At 43.1% G+C, this 21120-nt stretch overlaps 1 protein-coding gene across 1 annotated transcript in view; it reads left to right on the forward strand.

Moving 5' to 3' along the window:
• The window catches only part of hydin (HYDIN axonemal central pair apparatus protein), a 1114396-nt gene that overhangs the window by 5071 nt on the left and 1088205 nt on the right, over window positions 1–21120 (forward strand). The window contains exon 2 of the mRNA XM_080187991.1: window positions 7053–7215. Within this exon, the coding sequence (XP_080044117.1) occupies window positions 7084–7215 (132 nt within the window). The 5' untranslated portion in view covers window positions 7053–7083. The remainder of the gene's footprint in view (window positions 1–7052; window positions 7216–21120) is intronic.

The raw sequence follows: 21120 nt of genomic DNA on the forward strand, positions 1-21120 counted from the left end.
CAGGTTGTTGGTGATCTGGGTACCTGAAATCCTGAAGCTCTTTGTTCCCATTGATGTAGATAGGAACATGTTCTCCTTTATGCTTTTTGAAGTCAATTACCATCTCCTTCATTTTGTTGACATTGAAGGAGAGATTACCGTTGTTGCGCCAGTTCACAAGATGCTCTATTTCTTTCCTGTACTCCATCTCGTCACTGTTTGAAATCTGACTCACTGTGATGGTGTCATCAGCAAACTTGAAAATTGAGTTGGGGGGGAATTTGGCCACAGAGTCATAGGTGTATGAAGGGTATAATAAGAGGCTGAGGACTTAGCTTTTTGGGGCACTAGTGTTGAGGATCATCGTGGAGGTGATTTTGTTGCCTATCCTATTGATTGCGGTCTATGTGTTATGAAGCTCAGGATCCAGTCGCAGAGGGAGGAACTGAGCCCCAGGCCGTGGAGTTTGGAGATGAGTTTCGTAGGAATAATGGTGTTGAAGACTGAGCTGGAGTTGATAAATAGGAGCGTGACATAGGTGTCTTTGTCATCTAGGTATTCCAGGGTTGAGTGCAGGGTCATGCAGATGGCATCTGCTGTGGCAGCGGGTGAACTGTAGTGGATCCAGACAATCTGGGAAGCCAGAATTGATTTGTGCCATGACTAACTTTTCAAAGCCCTTCAAAATGATGTTTCTTGCTGAGTATCCACCTCTCTCAATTTAGACCTATTCAAATAATAATCTGCCTTCCTATTTTTGCTACCAAAATGCATCAACTCCCATTTATCCACATTATACTGCATCTGCCATGCAGATGCCCACTTAGTAATCGGTTGGACTGAAACCTGGTGTTGTCAGACTTTTTACTGTGTTTACCCCAGTCCAACGCCGGCATATCCACATTATGCCCACTTACTCAGCAGTCCAAATCATCCTGAAGCATCACTGCATCCTCTTCACAGCTCACCCTCCCACTCAACTGTCTATCACCTGCAAGTTTGGAGATCATATGTTTAGTTCCCTCATCCAAATAATTAACATATAATGTGAACAGTTGGGCTCCTAGCACAGATCCATGCAGCACCTCACGAGTCATTTATTCCAATTCTTTGCTTCTTGTTTGCTAACCAGCTTTCTATCTCAAGACTCTACCTGCAATTCCATTTGCTTTAACTTTACAGAATAAACTGCTATGTGAGACCTTGTCGAAAGCCTTCTGAAAAACTAAATGAGCCACATCCACCAGTTCTCCCTGGTCAAGTCTATGAGTTACCTCCTCAAAGAATTCCAGTAAATTTATCAAGCATGATTTCCCTTTCGTAAATCCTTGCTGACTTTGTCTGATTATACCACTGTTTTCCAAATGCTGTGCTATGAAACCCTGGATAATGGACTCTAGCAGTCCTTCTATTCAGTAATGTTTCCCAATCCATCATAGCAAACTTATGCCTCATACCATCATAGTTACCTTCATTGAGATTGGACCCTGGTCTCGAAATCAACTATATTTACTGAGAATTGTATCATATAGTCACGCATGCCCAAGGGTTCTCTCACAACTAGATTACCATCTAATCCTTTCTATGTGCACAATACCTTTGTTGGTTCCTCTATGTATTGGTCCAGAAAACCATCCCGTATGTATTCTAGAAATTCCTCCTCAATTTTACTGTGACTAATTTAACTCAATCTATATGCAGATTGAAGTAATCCATTATCACAGATGTTCCTTTATTACATACTTCTTTGATTTGCTGTCTAATGCTATTCCAACATTAGCACTATGACCTAAAAGAGGCCAATGTTACCACGACAGTTTGGTGTATACAGCCCCACCCCCCAACAATTTTTTTTTTAGTCCCTTGGTGTTTCTTAACTTGACCATACAGATTCCATATCACCTATGCTAATATCTTTGCTCAATATTGTCCACAGTCTGTGTAGAACCAACAAACCATACAGTAACAATGGCAAATGGAAAACTTTGAAAAAACTTTCTTTAAAAGAAACTGCAAGCTTAAAGTGTCAATCAACCAGATCTTTAAACTATCATTACCAGAAACTATTAGTATTTGACACTTCTTTATCTGGGTAAATAAACATTAAGCCATTGACAAAACATATAAGAATAGAAGTTTGAGCTGTCAATTAAGCAACGTTTTCCCTTCTTTGCATCTGTTTCATTAATGTAGGCTAGGCTAAGCTAAGCATGCAAACTGGGGAGACCAAACTTAGGTTGGGTGATTGTTCATGTGGCACACTTGCATTTAGTCTAAAAGTGTGACCCTGTATTTCAAGTTGTCTGTCATTTTAATTCTTTGGTCAACTATCAATCTGGCCTTTCTGTTGTTATATTCATACATTGTTCCAGTGAAGCATAATACAATCTTGAACAATACTGCATCCTTTGATTAGGCATTTTTCAACCTTCAGACTCAACACCGCATTTAATAATTCTGTATAATAACCTCAGTTCTCTTTTTTTGGACAAGGTCAATTGGTGACGATTCTGCTTTCCCATTTACCTTTTCTGTGGATATACTTTTTGTTTCCTTATTTATCACATTGCTATCTTTTCTGTCTTACACTTGCACTATCACACCATTTGTCACTTAATCTCTCTTACCTTCCATTTTATTATAACCTACATGTTTGTTATTTTCTCCCCTCCCCCAATTCCCTGTGATGCTTAAAAGCTGTTAGGTCTCTAAGCATTACTAGTTCTGTTGAAGGGTTAGTGAGCTGAAATACTGAATTTGCTGGATTCTTCTCTATAAATATATTTGTATGCAATATAAATATATAGTATTTGCCGCAGCAGTTGGGAGTGGGTCTGGGCCAGCGATTCTGGAAGCAGAGCATAGGTGGCCATGGAGGCGGATGAAAGCTGAAGCAGGCTGATTAAGACTGCTTCTTAGGTGCTACATCCCAGTTACCTCAGTAGCTGGTGGAACCTCTAGCCCTCACTACTCATATTCTGTCACCAGCCCTTCCCCAACCCATGGCTTCTCATGCTGTCCATGCCAACTCCATAACCATCCATCCAGTATCCACCACAGACATACCTCAGCAGCCATGTGATTTTAAAAAGAAATTATCAAAATGTAGTACAGCTCTCACTCTAGCAAACATGATAGTGGAAAAAAACTCCCATTCATAAAGCCCATTCAAAGCTTTTAAATATCCTCAAGTGGTTAGTTTCATATAGAAACAAATACATTTCTATTTCAATCCCACATCAAAACACCTATTGTTTTAATAGTTCCATGGTCATTTTAAATAGTTTATGAACTCACGACACCTGCTGAGATAATTGTAGCTTTTGAAACTCAGCCAAGCATTCATTATGATATAATGGTATTTGGGGAATTGTCAACAAAGAGCTGTATTGAAACTGCACAAATAGATGTAATTTTTCCCCCTAATCCACACCTATCTATCAAAACAGTCCATCAGGATGGTTGTCTTTAACTCTCAATGACAACTACAACCTTTCTTTAAAGAAGCTTTAATTATTTAAAATAATTACAGTTATACAGTCTTTCTCCAACTTTTAAGAGCATTTATGTCTCCACCAATTCATGGCTCTCACACTGCAGATTAAGGCCAAATTGCAATCTGTTTGAACCCAACACTAGGTTCAAGTAGCCTTGCTAAGTTTGGCTTTCCCTCTTCAGCGAATTATGCCCCACCTCCTTTCTCTTACTGGCAACAGTTAGATCTGTCAAAAATTGGAATGGGATTTCCACAGCTGGGTGCAGCTCTCCATTTTTAGAAGTCTGCCGCATTTTCCTGACTCTATTGAAATTTGATCTATTAACTCTGTTTCTCTTTCTCCACAGATGATGTCAAACCCACTGAGTTTTTCCAACATTTTCTGTTTTTACTTGTGTGATATGGATTGATAGGACGTTGACCTTGGGTTGATAAAGAATTCCAGTTCATATCTTAAGGTGCATAAAAAATAAAAGCTGAGAACTAATAGTGAACTCGTATAAATCATAACAAGACCTCAGTTAGAGTTGTTTTACGCAGTACTGAGCTGAACACCATAGGAAGCATGTCAAGGTGATAGAGAAACTGCTGTAGATTCACTCAATTCCATCTGATATGAACAAGTGGAACAATTTGAAAAGCTGGGTAGCTATTGATTTGAGCAATACAGATTATGGGGCATTGTGAGTCCTTAAAGTTTTGGTACAAAGTCAATAGAATCAGACTCTTTCCAGGAGTTGAGGAATCATGAGTACAAAATTACATGCAAGAGAATTAGAATTCTGAGGAGAAACCTCTTCACACCTAATACTCATCTGCAATGCTTTCACTTTTGACATATGTTGCTTGCTTCTGTAAATAATTCTAATTTGTAAATAAATCTGACTAATAGACTAAGCTTTGGGGAAAGTATCATGTCCAATTGATATAATTTATCTTCTGAGGAAATGTGTAATGTAGTGCAATTTCATATGCACAACCATCTGATAGCAAGCTTATAATAAAAGGGTAGCTTCTTTGCCTGGTGACTTGCTGAGTCCCATTCTCGTAATAATGGCAGCATGGTGGCACAGTGGTTGTTAGCACTGCTGCCTCACAGCACCAGGGACCCAGGTTCAATTCCAGCCTTGGGTCATTGTCAGTGCGGAGTTTGCACGTTCTCTCCATGTCTGCATGGGATTCCTCAGGATGCTCTGCTTTCCTCTCACAGCCCAAAAATGTGCGGGTTGGGTTGATTGGTCATGCTAAATTCAGGGATTAGCAGGGTAAATATGTCAGGTTACAGGAATAGGGCCTGGGTGGGATTGTGGTCGGTGCAAATTCAATGGGCCGAATGACCTCCTTCTGCACTATAGGGATTCTCTGATTGGAATGAATCAAGGTTAAATTTCTATTCACAGTGATCATGGAGTTGTGAATGAATGCTGCCTTTTTCAGTTACTTTACAAAAGAGGTGTTAGGAAAGTGGGTTTGTTTCCCCGTTACTAATACATGCTTAAATTTTGCATCTTATTCTAGAGACCAAAGTGGTCAACTTAATTCGTACAGAAACAAATGTGAAATTATCACAGGCAAAACAAAACTTTTGGTGGCTGTGGTAGTGGTAGCACTTTTCTGTGATCAATAAACCAGAAAGACACCAAGTGATGATGGATCTCTAGTCAGTGATTTGTTATGCAATGTGCATCTGCTGTGGGAAACAGTGAAATAGCAAAGTCTTATCTTCATTTTAAAATATGCATTGTTCACCATCATTTTGAAACAAGCAAACAAGAACGCACAAATTTGCAAGTAATATTTCTGCAGTTTTTGACATTAGATTTTCCAAACAAAAACATGCTAATTTGCAGTCGAGATAAATGAGCATTAAGGAAGAAAAAACAAGTTGGAGAAAGAGACCATCAGAGTGGGTGAGAGGATTACCAAATGGTAAAAATTTAAAGGGAGAGTTAAAGACCTTGCTGCTTCTGTATGCATGGAACTTATACCCAATCAAGTAGAATCAAGTAGATAAGGTTGTTAAGAAGGCATACGGTGTCTTGGCGTTTATTGGTAGGGGGATTGAATTTAGGAGTCGCAGCGTCATGTTGCAACTGTACACAACTCTGGTGCGGCCGCACTTGGAGTACTGTGTGCAGTTCTGGTCCCCACATTACAGGAAGGATGTGGAGGCTTTGGAGAGGGTGCAGAGGACGTTTACCAGGATGTTGCCTGGTATGGAGGGAGGTCCTATGAGGAGAGGCTGAGGGATTTGGGGTTGTTTTCGCTGGAAAGAAGGCGGCTAAGAGGGGATCTTATTGAAACATATAAGATGATTAGAGGTTTAGATAGGGTGGATAGTGATAGCCTTTTTCCTCTGATGGAGAAATCTAGCACGAGGGGGCATGGCTTTAAATTAAAAGGACGGCTGTCAGGGGTAGGTTCTCACCCAGAGGGTGGTGAGGGATTGGAATGCCCTGCCTGCTGCAGTTGTAAATGAGCCTAGTTTGGGGGCGTTTAAGAGATCCGTGGATAGGTTTATGGACGAAAAGGGATTGGTTTAGGTTAGTGGGTCATTGTTTTTTAACTGGTCAGCACAACATCGTGGGCCGAAGGGCCTGTTCTGCGCTGTAATGTTCTATGTTCTATGTTCTAAGTGCTGAAGCAGCCTGGGCCACTAAAACTGGAGGATGGTGCAAAACCTTTCACTGAGCATATCATACAACATGCAGAGCATGAATATCTTTATTTGCATATATTCATGTGCATCAGTTTCCTTCCAAAGTCCAAAAACATGCAGGTTAGGTGGATTAACTATGCTAAATTGCCGCTTCATTTTCAAAAATGTGTAGGTTAAGTGGATTAGCCATGGTAAGTATGTTGGGTTACTGGCATAGAGTGCGGGTGGGAGGGGGCACTTGGGCCTGGATAAAATGCTCTGTGTTAGCATCAGTACAGACTTGATGGACTGAATGGCCTCCTTTGACACTACAGGGATTCTGTGATCAGCAAAAGAGGACCATGGGGCGAATGGTTCCAATCGCTTGCTGGATTCTGATAGGAATACTATTATAAAAATGTGCTGTGTATCACTGATTAAAGGTTTCGATCATTTTTGGGGAGAAAAACACAGCAATGCTCATAAACAGACAGCAAAGTGGCATGCAGCTTGAACTATGTTAAGTATGCTTTATTCAGTAATCCTGAAGTAGGAAAGAGCGGCATGGTGGCACAGTACTACTACCTCACAGTGCCAGGAAACTGGGTTTGATTCCTGGCTTGGGTCACTGTCTGTGCGGAGTCTGTATGTTCTCCCCATATTTATGTGGGTTTCCTCTGGGCACTCTGGTTTCCTCCCATTATCCAAAGATGTGCACGTTAGGTTGATTGGCCATGCTAAATTCTCCTTCAGTGTACCCGAACAGGCACTGGAGTGTAGCAACTAGGGACTTCTCACAGTAACTTCATTTCAATGTTAATGTAAGCTTACTTATGACGAATAAATAAATAATAGAAGAAAGAAACATTATCTTGGGGTTCTCGCTCTTGTATAGCACGATAGTTACAATGAGGCTGACTATTTTTCATTTTCTTAAAGTGAAGCTGAATACTGGTGAAGCGAGTACAAGATGGCTGCAAGCAATGTGGAAGTGACTGATCTGACAATGCAGAGCACCTTCAAGTTGCCAGAAGGATTTAAAAGCAAGTTGGTGGAACCTGGCAATCCAAAACTGGTTAAAAGAGAGGTGAAAGATATTAAGGTATGAACAAAAGTGAGCACCCTTTTCTGTCAAGTACATGTGCTGTATTGAGATGGTGTCTATGTTACTCACACCTCCACATAAATCCTGGAGTGGATTTCATTATTTCAGAATTAGGTGGAGGAGAGAGATTAGAACAAAGAACAAAGAACAACCCAGCACGGGAAACAGGCCCTTCGGCCCAACGAGCCCGTGCCGCCGCATCACCCTACACCTATTCTACCCTGCATGTCTACGAATGGAACCCCTAACTTAGCCAGATTCAGGGGAGAATAGTGTCAATTTGGTAAAACCAATCAGCCTAAGAGCACATCTTTGGGGTGTGGGAGGAAACCGGAGCGCCCGGAGGAAACCCACGCAACCACAGGGAGAATGCGCAAACTCCCACAGACACAGGCCCAAATCCATGTATCTGCACAGCTAGCAGTGCTAGTCACCGAGCTGTTGCGGCGCCCGTCTACCGGTCCAGGATCAAGCACACACACTGACACGAAGTACTAGGCCACTCCCGGAACTTCCAAGAGCAGCCCACGCACGACCCACCGTGTGCATGCCCCTCGTTTGACACGAGGTGGACCTCCACCTGCGGAATAAAAAGACAAAAACGTTAATCTTACAAGCCTGCTTTTCCGGTGTCTCCCGAGGTTCTAACCTTATTTAATAGCCTCTACCATAACCCTCCATCCTCGTTTCACTCGTGTCTATCTAACTGAACCTTAAATGAGTCCAACGTTCCTGCCTCCACCACCCTACTCGGTAGCGCGTTCCATACCCCCACAACTCTCTGCGTCAAGAACCTTCCTCTCACTTCCAAATTATACCTCTCCCCCCTCACCCTTAAATCATGACCTCTCGTGTTTGTACCCGGTCTAGGGAGCAGTCTCTCACTATTAACTCTATCTATCCCCTTCAGTATCTTATATACCTCTATCATATCCCCCCTCAATCTCCGTCTTTCCAAGGAGAAAAGTCCCAGTTTCTCTAACCTTTCCTTGTAACCCAGCCCCTCCATGCCAGGCAACATCCTGGTAAACCTCCCCTGCACCCTTTCCAGAGACTCCACGTCCTTCCGGTAGTAAGGTGACCAGAACTGGACGCAGTACTCCAAATGCAGTCTAACCAACGTTCTGTACAACTGAAGCATTAGACGGCAGCTTTTATACTCTATACCCCTTCCTATAAAGGCTAACATTCCACACGCCTTCCTAACAACCTTCTCCACTTGTGACGCAACCTTCATGGATTTGTGAACCTGCACTCCCAGGTCCCTCTGTATGTATATACTCCTAATCTGTCTACCTTTTATCACATAGCTCCTCTCTGCATTATTCCTTCCAAAATGCATCACCTCGCATTTGTCAGGATTAAATTCCATCTGCCACCTATCTGCCCAATGCACCAACCTTTCTATATCCTGTTGTATCTAATATACTCTCTAGCCTCAGTGGAGAGTTCATATGGTTGTTTGAGAGTAACTGAAAATGTGACTGAACACATTGACGAAGGAAGAGCGGTGGGTGTGGTTTACATGGACTTCAGCAAGGCATTTGATAAGGTCCTCCATGCCAGACTTCTTGAAAAGGTGAGAGGGCATGGGATCCAAGGGGCTGTTGCCTTGTGGATCCAGAACTGGCTTGCCTGCAGAAGGCAGAGAGTGGTTGTGGATGGGTCTTTTTCTGCATGGAAGTCGGTCACCAATGGAGTGCCCCAGGGATCTGTTCTAGGATCCTTGCTGTTTGTCACTTTCATAAATGACCTGGATGAGGAAGTGAAGGGATGGGTTAATAAGTTTGCCGACGACACGAAGGTTGGTGGTGTTGTGGATAGTCTGGAGGGATGTCAGAAGTTGCAGCGAGACACAGATAGGATGCAAGATTGGGCGCAGAAGTGGCAGATGGACTTCAACGCGGATAAACGTGTAGTGGTCCATTTTGGCATGTCCAATGGGAAGAGGGAGTACAATATCAAGGGTAGGACTCTTAGCAGTGTTGAGGAGCAGAAGGACCTTGGGGCTGGGTCCATAGGACTCTTAAATCGGCCTTGCAGGTGGAGGATGTGGTCAAGAAAGCGTATGGTGTGCTAGCCTTCATTAATCGAGGGATTGAGTTTAGGAATTGGGAGGTAATGCTGCACCTTTATAAGACCCTTGTCAGACCCCACTTGGAGTACTGTGCGCAGTTCTGGTCGCCTCACTACAGGAAGGATGTGAAAGCTATTGAGAGGATGCAGAGGAGCTATTGAGTGGGTACAAGGATGTTGCCTGGATTGGGAGGCATGTCTTATGAGGATAGGTTGAGGGAACTAGGTCTCTTCTCCCTGGAGAGACGAAGGTTGAGAGGCGACCTGATAGAGGTTTATAAAATGTTGAGAGGTATAGATAAGGTGGATTCTCGGAGGCTATTTCCCAGGGCTGAAATGGTCGCTATGAGAGGACACAGGTTTAAGGTGCTGGGGAACAGGTACAGAGGAGATGTCAGGGGTAAGTTTTTCACTCGGAGGGTGGTGAGTGAGTGGAATCGGCTGCCATCGGTGGTGGTAGAGGCAAACTCGCTGGGGTCTTTTAAGAGACTTCTGGATGAGTATATGGATTTAATGGGATTGAGAGTTATAGATAGGCCTGGTGGGTATGGATATGATCGGTGTAACTTGTGGGCCGAAGGGCCTGTTTGTGCTGTAGTGTTCTATGTAACTGCTGTAGGCATCTTTACTGTCAACAGTGTCTTCACCAACATTGCCAATTTGACTGTGTGACTCTACATCAGCAGCTGGCTGGGCTCAGTTTTGAATGCTTTTTGGGCTACCTGACACGCCATAGTAGGGAACGGACAATGGCAATGTTGGTAGGAAACCAACTTTTGGCTCTCCTCCACATTTTCCATCCTGCCAGCCATGACACCCAGCAGCATCCTTGGGGTCCCTTTCTGCAACACAGGACACAAAGCTAAGTGCAAGGGAGGGAAAGGAATCTGGGCTGCATGCAACTTATTGAGATAACTCAAATGAGTGGATGATTGGCAGGTGCCCACTTCTATGCTCCAGTCCTGCTGTTCTGTCACTGATGGTCTGCATCCTCTCCTCTCCCGCAAGCTCCAGTGCTTGCTCCTCAAAGGGGGGGGTGAGGACCCAAATCTCAAAGGACCCAAATCTCAAAGGACCCAAAAAAAACTCCTGTTTTCAAACTAGGTGGATGCTTAGAGAAAAAAATCTCGTAAAATTCCACCCAATATTTTTCAAAAGGAAATTGGATAAGTACTTAAAAAGGATAAATGCAAGTCTGTAAAGAGAGACTAAATAGTAGGATGAATTGGTAATCTTTCAGAGAGCCAGATAGGTAAAATGACTGCATTGTCTTCACTGGTGCTGTATGACTCAGTTATTTGATTTGATTTAATATTGCCACATGTATTGCGATATAGTGAAAAGTATTGTTTCTTGCGTGCTACACAGACAAAACATACATTCATAGTGTACAAAGGGGAGAAGGAAAGGAGAGGATGCAGAAAATAGTATTGCAGTTACAGATCTTTCTCACCCTAATATATGGTGATTCATTCAGAAATCTGTTGGCAGCGGGAAAGAAGCTGTTCTTGAGTCGATTAGTACATGATCTCAGTATCTCTTTCCTGATGGAAGAAGGTAGAAGAAAGTATGAGTGCATGGGCACCTTGATTATGAAGTGTAGACAGAGTCAGTGGATGGGAGGCTGGTTTGAATGATGGACTCGGCTACGGTCTCAACCTTTTGTAGTTTCTTGCAGTCATGGGCAGAGTAGGAGCCATACTAAGCTATGATACATCTGGAAAAAATGCTTTTTGTAGTGCATCTATAAAAATTGTTGTGAGTCATAGCGGACGTACTGAATTTTCTTAGCCCCCTGAGAAAGTAGAAGTATTGGTGGGCTTTTTTAAGTATAGCACCAGCATACTAGGAGGTACTAGGACAGGTTTTTGGTGATCTGAACAACCAGACACCTCCACCATTTCCATTTCATCGCCATTGATGTGGACGGGGCACATCAGTCACAGAGTTCCTATGGAACAAAAGAACAGTACAACACAGGAAACAGGCCCTTCGGCCCTCCAAGCCTGTGTCGTGCATTGGTCAAACTAGACCATTCGTTTGTATCCCTCCATTCCCAGGCTGCTCATGTGACTATCCAGGTAATTCTTAAACGATGCCAGCATGTCTGCCTCCACCACCCTACTTGGCAGCGCATTCCAGGCCCCCACCACCGTCTGCATAAAAAAAGTCCCTCTGATATGGGATTTATATCTTGCCCTTCTCACCTTGAGCCTGTGACCCCTCGTGATCATCACCTCCGACCTGGAAAAAAGCTTCCCACTATTCACCCTACCTATACCCTTCATAATTTTGTAGACCTCTAATAGGTTTCCCCTCATTCTCTGTCTTTCCAGGGAGAACAACCCCAGTCTACCCAATTTCTCCTCATAGCTAAGACAGTGCAAAAGGAGGCCATTTTGGCTCTGCGCTGACAACAATCCCTCCAGACCCTAATTTCTATTAATGTCATGCATTTCCCCTGTTATTCTCCTTGAAATTAAGGGTCAATTTAGCATGGTCCATCAACTTAATCTGCACATCTTTGGACTCTGGGAGGATACTGGAGCACCAGAGGAAACCCATGCAGACATGGGGAGAATTTTCAAACTCCACACAGTCACCTGAGGCTGGAATTGAACCTGGCTCCCTGGTGCTGTGAGACAACAGTGCTAACCATTGTGCCATCCTCCACTATGTTTCCTGAATTTGGTGACTACCTCTTTCATTTTATTGACATTCAGGGAGAGATTGTTGTTGTTGCATCATTTCACCAGATTTTCTATCTAGTTCCTGTATTCTTCTGTCTTATTGTTTGAGATCTGACCGACTATGGTGATGTCATCAGCAAACTTGAAAATGGAGTTGAAGTAGAATTTGGCCACACAGTCATAGATGTGTAAAGGGCTGTGGGGCATGCGTGTTGAGGATAATCGTAGAAGAGTTGTGATGTTGCCTATCATTACTGATTGCAGCCTGTGAGTTAGAAAGTCCAGGATCCAGTTGCAGAGGGAGGACTGAGCTCTAGGCAACAGAGTTTGGAGATGACATGTTGGAATAATGGTGTTGAAGGCTGAGCTGTAGTTAATAAAAAGGAATCTGACACAAGTGTCTTTGTTATCCAGGACTGTGTTTGTGCCAAATAAGGCAACAAAGATTTGCAAGGCTGCTACTTATTAAACGTATTTTGAAGAAGGCACAAACATTTTTCTGGAAAGTTCTCTGTCATTTCCAATGGAATGGATGGATGACCTATTATAGACTGGTACATGATGATGACTGTGTATTGAGAAGGAAGAAATTGATTTTTGGTGGGAATTTTTGCTTTTCCACTAACCTTTGATTCAAATTACATCTCCAATTTTCTTTCTGCCTCCTGAGGGAATTGCACCATTTTCAACCATTGCCTCTCCAAAGTCAGCTGATACAGCAAAGCATGGGAAAATGTAGGAAAAAGTCTACATTAGTTACTATGTGATTTCTTTTACATGAATGTGCTCTGTCACTGGATAAAGGGTAGGAGGGATAGCCCGGGTAACTATAGGCCGGTGAGCTTAATGTCAGTGGTAGGTAAGTTGATGGAGAGGATTCTTAGGGGTAGGATGTATGCGCACTTGGAGCGTTGCGATCTGATTAAGGATACGCAGCATGGCTTTGTCAAGGGGAAGTCTTGCCTTACAAATCTGGTAGAATTCTTTGAGGAGGTGACAAAAACAGTCGACGAAGGACGAGCCGTTGATGTTGTCTGTATGGATTTCAGTCAGGCGTTTGACAAAGTCCCTCTTGGTAGGTTGGTACAGAAGATTAAAGCTCATGGGATATGTGGTCAGGTATCTAGATGGGTAGAGAACTGGCTTGCGAAGAGGAGTCAGAGAGTAGTAGTGGAGGGGTCTTTTTCTAGCTGGGGGTCTGTCACTTGTGGGGTGTCGCAGGGCTCAGTACTGGGACCTCTTCTCTTTGTAGTGTATATAAATGATTTGGAAGAGGGAGTAGGTGGTGTGATCAGCAAATTTGCTGATGACACCAAGATGGCTGGATTGGCGGGCAGTGAGGAGCAGTGTCTGGCAATACAGTGGGATATTGATAGGCTGGTTGATTGGGCAGATACGTGGCAAATGGAGTTTAATCCGGATAAATGTGAGGTGGTGCATTTTGGCTGGAATAATGTAGGGGGGAGTTATATGGTAAAGGGTAAGCCCATAAGGAGTATAGAATCGCAGCAAGACCTGGGGGTGCAAGTGCACAAGTCTTTGAAGGTGGCAGTGCAAGTGGAGAGTGTGGTGAAGAAAGCCTATGGTATGTTAGCCTTTATAGGAAGGGGTATAGAATATAAGAGCTGGAGTCTAATGTTGCAGTTGTATAGAACGTTGGTTAGGCCGCATTTGGAGTACTGCGTCCAGTTCTGGTCGCCTTACTACCGGAAGGACGTGGAGACTCTGGAAAGGGTGCAGAGGAGGTTTACCAGGATGTTGCCTGGTATGGAAGGACTAGGGTATGAGGAAAGATTGAAGAAATTGGGGCTCTTTTCCCTTGAAAGACGCCGACTGAGGGGGGATCTAATAGAGGTATATAAGATTATGAAGGGTATAGATAGAGTAAACAGAGGTAAGCTATTTCCTATGATAGAGACACGTAGGACAAGGGGCCATGGACTTAAGGTGAGGGGGGAGAGGTACAACACAGATATTAGAGGGAGGTTTTTCACACAGAGGGTAGTGGGGGTATGGAATGCTCTGCCAAGTAAGGTGGTGGAGGCAAACACGCTAGAGTCATTTAAGAGTAACTTAGGCACATGACTGGGTTGGAGATGGGTGGATATAGGAGATTGTTTTAAATAAGGGTCATTAGCATTGGGGTGTCCCTGGTAATGTAAATGGGTATGGTATGATAATAATGTTTTTCTCTTTTCATTCACAGGTTTTATGTCGGTCCACCTCCAACAAGGGGCATACACGCGATGGGTCGTTCTGGGGCTGCTCTTGGTTGTTCGGGATTGGCCTAGTGCTTCATGTCTTTAGTGTGTGCTTAAACTGGACCAGATACTGGGCAAGACGACAGCTCAGTGACTATCGCTGATTGCTGTGCAGACACTTGGATTTGGGCCGGTGTCTGTGGGAGTTTGCGCATTCTCCCCGTGCTTGCGTGGGTTTTCTGCGGTTTCCTCCCACACCCCAAAGGTGTGCTGTTAGGCTGATTGGCAGGAATAAATTGTCCCTAAATCAGTTTCCCTCAATCTGGATGGCCATAAAACATTAGACAGGGGTCGTGGGGGGAGAGGGGGACTGGTGGTGTTGAGATGGCAGCGCGGGCTCGTTGGGCCGAAGGGCCTGTTTCCCGGGCTGATTTTGTTCTTTGTTCTTTGTTCTTCTTTGTATATAATTGAAGACGGTCTCTGAACAAAATATTGTTCAAGTAACAGGAATCAAACAATTAGTGATTGCACTGATTGACGATTTTCTTTACATTTTAGAGTTTGTGGAACTTATTATTAGATAAAGAATCATTACACCAGTTGTATTTTGTATTTGGAAGGTCATCTGTGTTTGAAGTTTATTATTGAATTGTAGTTTTGGCTGACAGTGCCTTTAACTGGATGGACCGAAATATACAATGCATAATTTAATTGATCAGGCATGTGGAACAGATTATTTTCATTTGATGATGGTTATTAGTCAAAGTGCATTGGCAACTTGTCAGCAACAGGGTGAATTAGGAAAGAAGATGGGGACCTGTGGCTGGTTTTCCTTGTTAAACAGTTCATTGCTTGCTGATGCACCACATGTGTCTCATAGACATAGCATGACCTTTTTTTTTATTAAGTGCCCATTTCTGTGACAAATGGCAGTTCATAAAATCTTGGATGCTGTAAAAGTCTCCTCGAAAAATGTGCTCATTTAAGATGAATTGTATTTTTCCTCTGCGTTGTATCTATGATGATAGCAAAAGAAAATATTGAAGGGAACGTTGATGAGCTTTTCCTCACACAGTCATTCCTGCACCTCTTAGGGTTATGTGCGTTGTAGTGACCAGGTAATCTTAAATAAATATTTCATAGAATTGTATAATAGTAGCATACAGAAGGAATTTGTACCAGCCTGTTAGAGCTTTTTTTAGAAGCCAAGTATTAAGCTGATTTTCATGTGAGGGGTTCTTAATTATGGCTCAGCTAACACAAAGATTCACTGACATAGTACTCTGGTTAAAGACGTTTCTTTATTTGCCAAGCCTGGATCAATGTACAAGGGAGAGAGATTTGGTGATGTTCCAAATCACTCTGAAATTATATCACTTTCAGTATTACAAATATACAATTTTCAAAAGCCGTTTACCCACTCCTTGCTCACCCCAGCTGGGTATGAGTCAATAATTATTAGTATAGATTATTTACCTTGGCCAATAACATTTACCCTCTGACTGCATAGGACTACGTGAGTTTATGGACTTCAAGAGTTTTTCTCACAATCTCCTAACATTCTTTATACTGCCTTATCTGGTGCAATGTATGACCTATTCATTCACACTATCTGAGATCTCTGGTACTGTCCTTGGGTAGTGACTGTTCTATTCATTAGGATTGTCCAGAGACATTGATAATAATTGATTTTCCTTTACTCAGTAGCTGCATTGTCTGAGGAATGTGGTTCTTTTCACTGGACTACATCCCATCATGCCTCAGAGCATTGTGCTATTGACCAAGGTATATGCTTTTATTACAAAATATTCAAAAATGCATGTCTAAATTCTCTAACAGTTGTTATTGTGTGTATGTAAACAGTATCTTTTTAAACTATATTACAGCCACTTTGTGACTCTTACATATCCTCCTTTTTGGTCCTTGGCTAGCCCAAGATGGGCCACAAAATGGATGTTTTCAACTAAGTATTCTTGGGTCCTGAAGGATCATTTGGCATTAGGGATGCTTCTTTCTCCACATGGACTGCAATTCTTGTTGCTGTGCCCTGTGTGGACTTGACTGCTTGTGCAGAGCAGCATTTGAGCACATGCACAATTACAAGGAATGCTAAGATAATGAAAAAGAACACAATCTCTTGTATGATTGATGTTCCTAGGAAGCCTAGCCAACCTGAAGCCCTGCCCCAGAGAATGGAGGCTGTTTGAGTTTTTCAACTGCTTTTCTTTAATATGGCTGGTAGATCAGTTATGGATTCTGAATTATCAGGTATACATGTACAACACATTGTGGTTCAAGTAAGGCACATATTCCATCCCCAGCTGACAGGACAAAGTCTAGTGCCATACGATGCGTATAGTTCTGCAACTGAGCATTATGCAGGGACGTGAAATGATGAAGGTCCAATCTGAAGGGGAAAGAACAAATTGTTGGGATGGAAGTGGAAAGGGGGGGTGTTCTGGAGTTTGCAGTGGTTTAAACCCTAGTTCTTCCATCTCTGGGATCGAGAAGTCAAATTCATCCAGACTGTTGGAATGAAAGTCTTCTCTCTGCTGGTTACAAGTTCCCACGTGAAATGAATCTGGATAGTCTTGATCCAATTTCCACCTGACATGCAGCAGATTTGCTTAATTTGACAAGCTTGCTAGAGTGGGAACCAATGAAAGTAGTACACTGATGTAATAGGATCTCTCTTCTGGGGAAGAAGGAGCTTATCTTAGTGCTGTACCTGGACTGGGAATGCTTGATGTTGATGCTGTATATCTGATATAGGAACAAGTTAAATCCCAATACTTAACAAACACCCTCGTTGAGTGCAATAATTAGAATAAAAAATACCAAGATGTGAAGTAATTTGTATGTTCTTTAACTTATCTTCATATAGTTAACATAGTAAAAATCGGAAGGTGTTTGCTAGGAGTGTCATATTGCAAAATTTGATACTGAGCCGCGTAAGCTGATATTGACCAAATGTTTAGTCAGAGAGATAGGTTGTAAAGAATTTTTTAAAGGAGAAAAAAGGGATGGAGAGGTTTATGGAGAAAATTCCAGAGCTCTGGGTCTTGAAAACTGAAAGCTTGGCCATTAATGATGGAGCAATTAAAATCAGGATGCTCAGGAGACCAGAATTAGCTGTTTTAGACAGTTGTGAGGTTGGAAGACATTATAGAGAATAGGAGGGGTGAGAGACCATGGAGGAATTTGGAAACTAAGATTAGAATTTTAAAATCAAGGTATTGTTTAGTTGTAGATAGAGTGCCTCATTTTTTGGTCATGTTCTTCTTGTATGGCTTCTTCACTGCTCTGTGGAACACCGCGAGGGCTGAATTAATACCAAAAGGTAAATCTAAAAATCTGTAGAGCCCAAATGGTGTGTTGAAGGTAGAGAGATGGGAGATGTATTCATCCAACTTGACGTGCCAGAAGTCTTTGTGCACTAGTTGCTGAAGATAAGCATGCAGGTGCAGCAGGCGGTAAAGAAGGAAAATGGTAGATACAGCAGCAGGGATGTGTTGTTGCAATTATACAGGGCCTTGGTGAGGCCACACCTGGAATATTGTGTGCAGTTTTGGTTTCCTTTTCTGAGAAAGGATGCTTGAGTGAGTGCAGCAAAGCTTTACCAGGCTGATTCTGGGGATGGCTGGACTGATATATAAGGAGAGATTGACTGGATTAGGATTGTTTTAGTTCAGATGATTGAGGGGGGATCTCGTAGAGACTTACAAAATTCTAACGGGACTAGTCAGGGTAGATACTGGGAAGATGTTCCTGCTGGTGGGGGAGTCCGGAACCAGGGGTCACAATCTGAGGATTTGGGGTAGGCCATTTAGGACGGAGGTGAGAAGACATTTCTTCACTCAGAGTGGTAAGTCTGTGGAATTCATTACCAAAGGAAGTAGTTGATGCCAAAACATTGAATGCATTCAAGACATGGCTAGATATAGCACTTGAGGCGAATGGGATCAAAGGTTATAGGGAGAAAGCCGAATTGGGCTATTGAGTTGGACCATCAGCCATGATCATGATCATAATGAATGGTGGAACAGGCTTGAAGGGCCAGTTAGCCTCCTCCTACTCCTATCTTCTGTGTTTCTATGACTCCCAGTGCATGGGATTCTCTGGCCCTCAGGTGCTGTGTGAGAACAGCAAGATTCATTACTTGTCTCCATTAGCAGAGATCTGGCATAATAGCCAAGCTGGTAGGCTTGGAAGCAATCAAAGGTGGCTGGAGGCATGGCTGAGTGCCCACTGGGGAGTGCCCATTTAGCATCAGGTATCCTGGCAGTAGCCACCAGGCACCCCAGTGTGCTGAGGTGGTACCAAGGGGATGGGGTCAGGGTGGGATCTACAATGAAGGGGAGGTGGCGCTATGCAAAGATGGTGGTCATGCAGAAGTGGATCATATGGAGGGGGCCATGACAAGGGGGTCATGGGGGAGATGTCATGGCGGGGGAGGGGGTTCATCATGGCGGAGGGGCATATCGGGGTCATTGATATGGGGGTGCATATCAGGGGTCATGATGGGCATGTCAGGGGTTAGAATGAGATGGGGTACGTTGAGGCTGAGGCAAGGGACCCATCATGAGGGCCCTGGTTTTGGTGGCCCATTTCAGGAAGGGGTGGGGTCTCCCATTGCACTGAGATCAGCGCACCCTTGCAGAACAATGGCCGGGTGCTCTGAAGCTGGGCATACCAGTGTATTTACTGTCCCCTCCCCAAAAAAAAACCCCAACTCTCCAAAAAAGTGACTGAATGTGGGAGGATTGCAGTGCAGAGCATCTCTGAGAGTGCAGTATGGATTGCTTTGGTATTCCTGCTGTTATCCGTTATGACACTTAGTTTTTCGGAAGAATTTTGCCCATGATCTCTGCAGGCAACTGATAATGCTCTCTTTATACTGCCTGGTATAGATCTTTGGGATCTGACAGACTCGTAGATTCCCATCAGATTTTTCAACAATTACAATTGCATTAACCCAATTTACCATTTGTTTTCTTGATGATATGAAGTTTCTCCATTCTGTCCAACTCCACTTTAGTTGATCTCTCTTCATTAGTGGTACTTTTCTTAGTATTTTGGACGTCAGTTTTGTTAATCTTGATGTTGTGACCTCCCTTAAGGCAACCAATTGCCTTGAACACATTTGGCGTGATTTTCCAGCCCACTACACTGGTTGAGTAACAAGTGAGGTGGGAAACATGAGCAGGAGTCAAAAAATCAGCCAGCAGGTCGTGAATGTCCCAGGGCCATTTATTTTGCATAATCTTTTTTTGTGTATTTTGATTTAAATATTCCTAGCTTAGTTTAAATCCTTTTAGCAAGCTCTGGACACTATTGTCTGCGAGATTGTCCTCTAAACTAAGCTCTTTAAGTGGTTTCAGAAACTCCGTTGTTGTTGAGTTCATTTTTAACACCATATCTTGTTTTTATGTTGAAGGATGACCAATATCATTCATGCAAACTAATTGGGAATTAAGAACAGAACAGAATAGGGACACAGTTGCAAACCTACAGCCTGGTTATATCTTACATTTTACATATGTTATCTGACCTCTGACTCCCAAGTCAGGTGACCCAATGAGGTACAGAGTGTACCATATTATATCTAATAATGGAATACACTAGCAACAATCACTCAATCGTGACAAAGTGCAGGTCACTTATCTCTGGTCCTGGTTCATACTGGTCTAATTACTCACCTGCATGGTCATTTGATTTGGAGTGGGACTTGATTCTGCTGAACTGCCTTTTTAATAAATAGTCATGATATTCAAATATGGTTCCCGACATAGCGTAGCAGACTACCTGAACTGCCATTAACATCAGGAGTGGAATATTGCGGTCTATTTTTACACTGGTGGTAAATTGACTTTTGGCTACGTTTTCCCATCCCACCTATCACGATGCCCATCGCTGATAGGACTGGAAAATGGTACCGTGCAACTTCCCAGGTAGATGGTCACAGAGATTTATCGTGGAAGACTGCAGGTTGCACGCCATGTCCTCTCAGTGGCTGTCAAAATCATTCTGATCTTGATGCCTTTGACTCTGACTCCTTCCAATGATCAGCTGCGGACCTTGGTGTGTATCTCAAACAGTTGCACACTATTGTACTCAGATTGTTGATATCTTTTCCAAGAGCTGGGCAGCGCAGATGGACCTCCAGGTGCAAAAGGAAGTGGGTTTTGCGTTCGCCACTGAATTTCCATAGGTGCAGGACTTCATTGATTGCACCCATTGGGCTATCAGTCTGGCCAGTCCAATTTATTAACAACAGAAAGGGCTTCCATTTCCTCAACATTTGATTGATCTGTGACCACTGCATGTGTGTGTGCTTGCTTTCTGGCTGTTGACATAAATCCTTCGTCCTCCAGGGTGTCATAGCTCTTCAATCCACCTCTAAGTTAAGTGGATGGATTCGCTGTGCTACAGGGCTATCCCTTGAAGGGATGATTACTAACCTCTCCATGACAAACTTGAGCCAGGCACAGAACCATAGAGCCCCTACAGTGCAGAAGGAGGCCATTTGATGCATCGACTCTCTGAAAGAGTGTCCCATCCCTCTGCCTTGGCCTATAACGTCACGCATTAACAATAACCAATCCACCTAAACAGCTTACCTTTTGAACTGTGGGAGGAAACTGGAGCACCTGGAAGAAGACATGGGGAGAACATGTAAACTCCACTCAAAATCACCCAAGGCCAGAATTGAACCTGGAGCTGTGAAGTAGCAGTGCGAACACTGTGGCATGTTATTGGGTAGATGTCAATATTTAGCTGAAATTAATGAAATTAATAGAATTAGCTAACGATGGATATCTGTGATGGTGGAGACTTCAGGATGAGGCTAAGATGGATCATCTACTGGATACTTCTGCCTGAAGATGGTTGCAAGTACTTCACCCTTGCCTTTTGCTCAAATATGCTTGGCTTCC

This window comes from Carcharhinus amblyrhynchos, chromosome 4 (genome assembly GCF_965287045.1).
Source record: "Carcharhinus amblyrhynchos chromosome 4, sCarAmb.v2.hapA, whole genome shotgun sequence".
Lineage (NCBI taxonomy): Eukaryota > Metazoa > Chordata > Chondrichthyes > Carcharhiniformes > Carcharhinidae > Carcharhinus > Carcharhinus amblyrhynchos.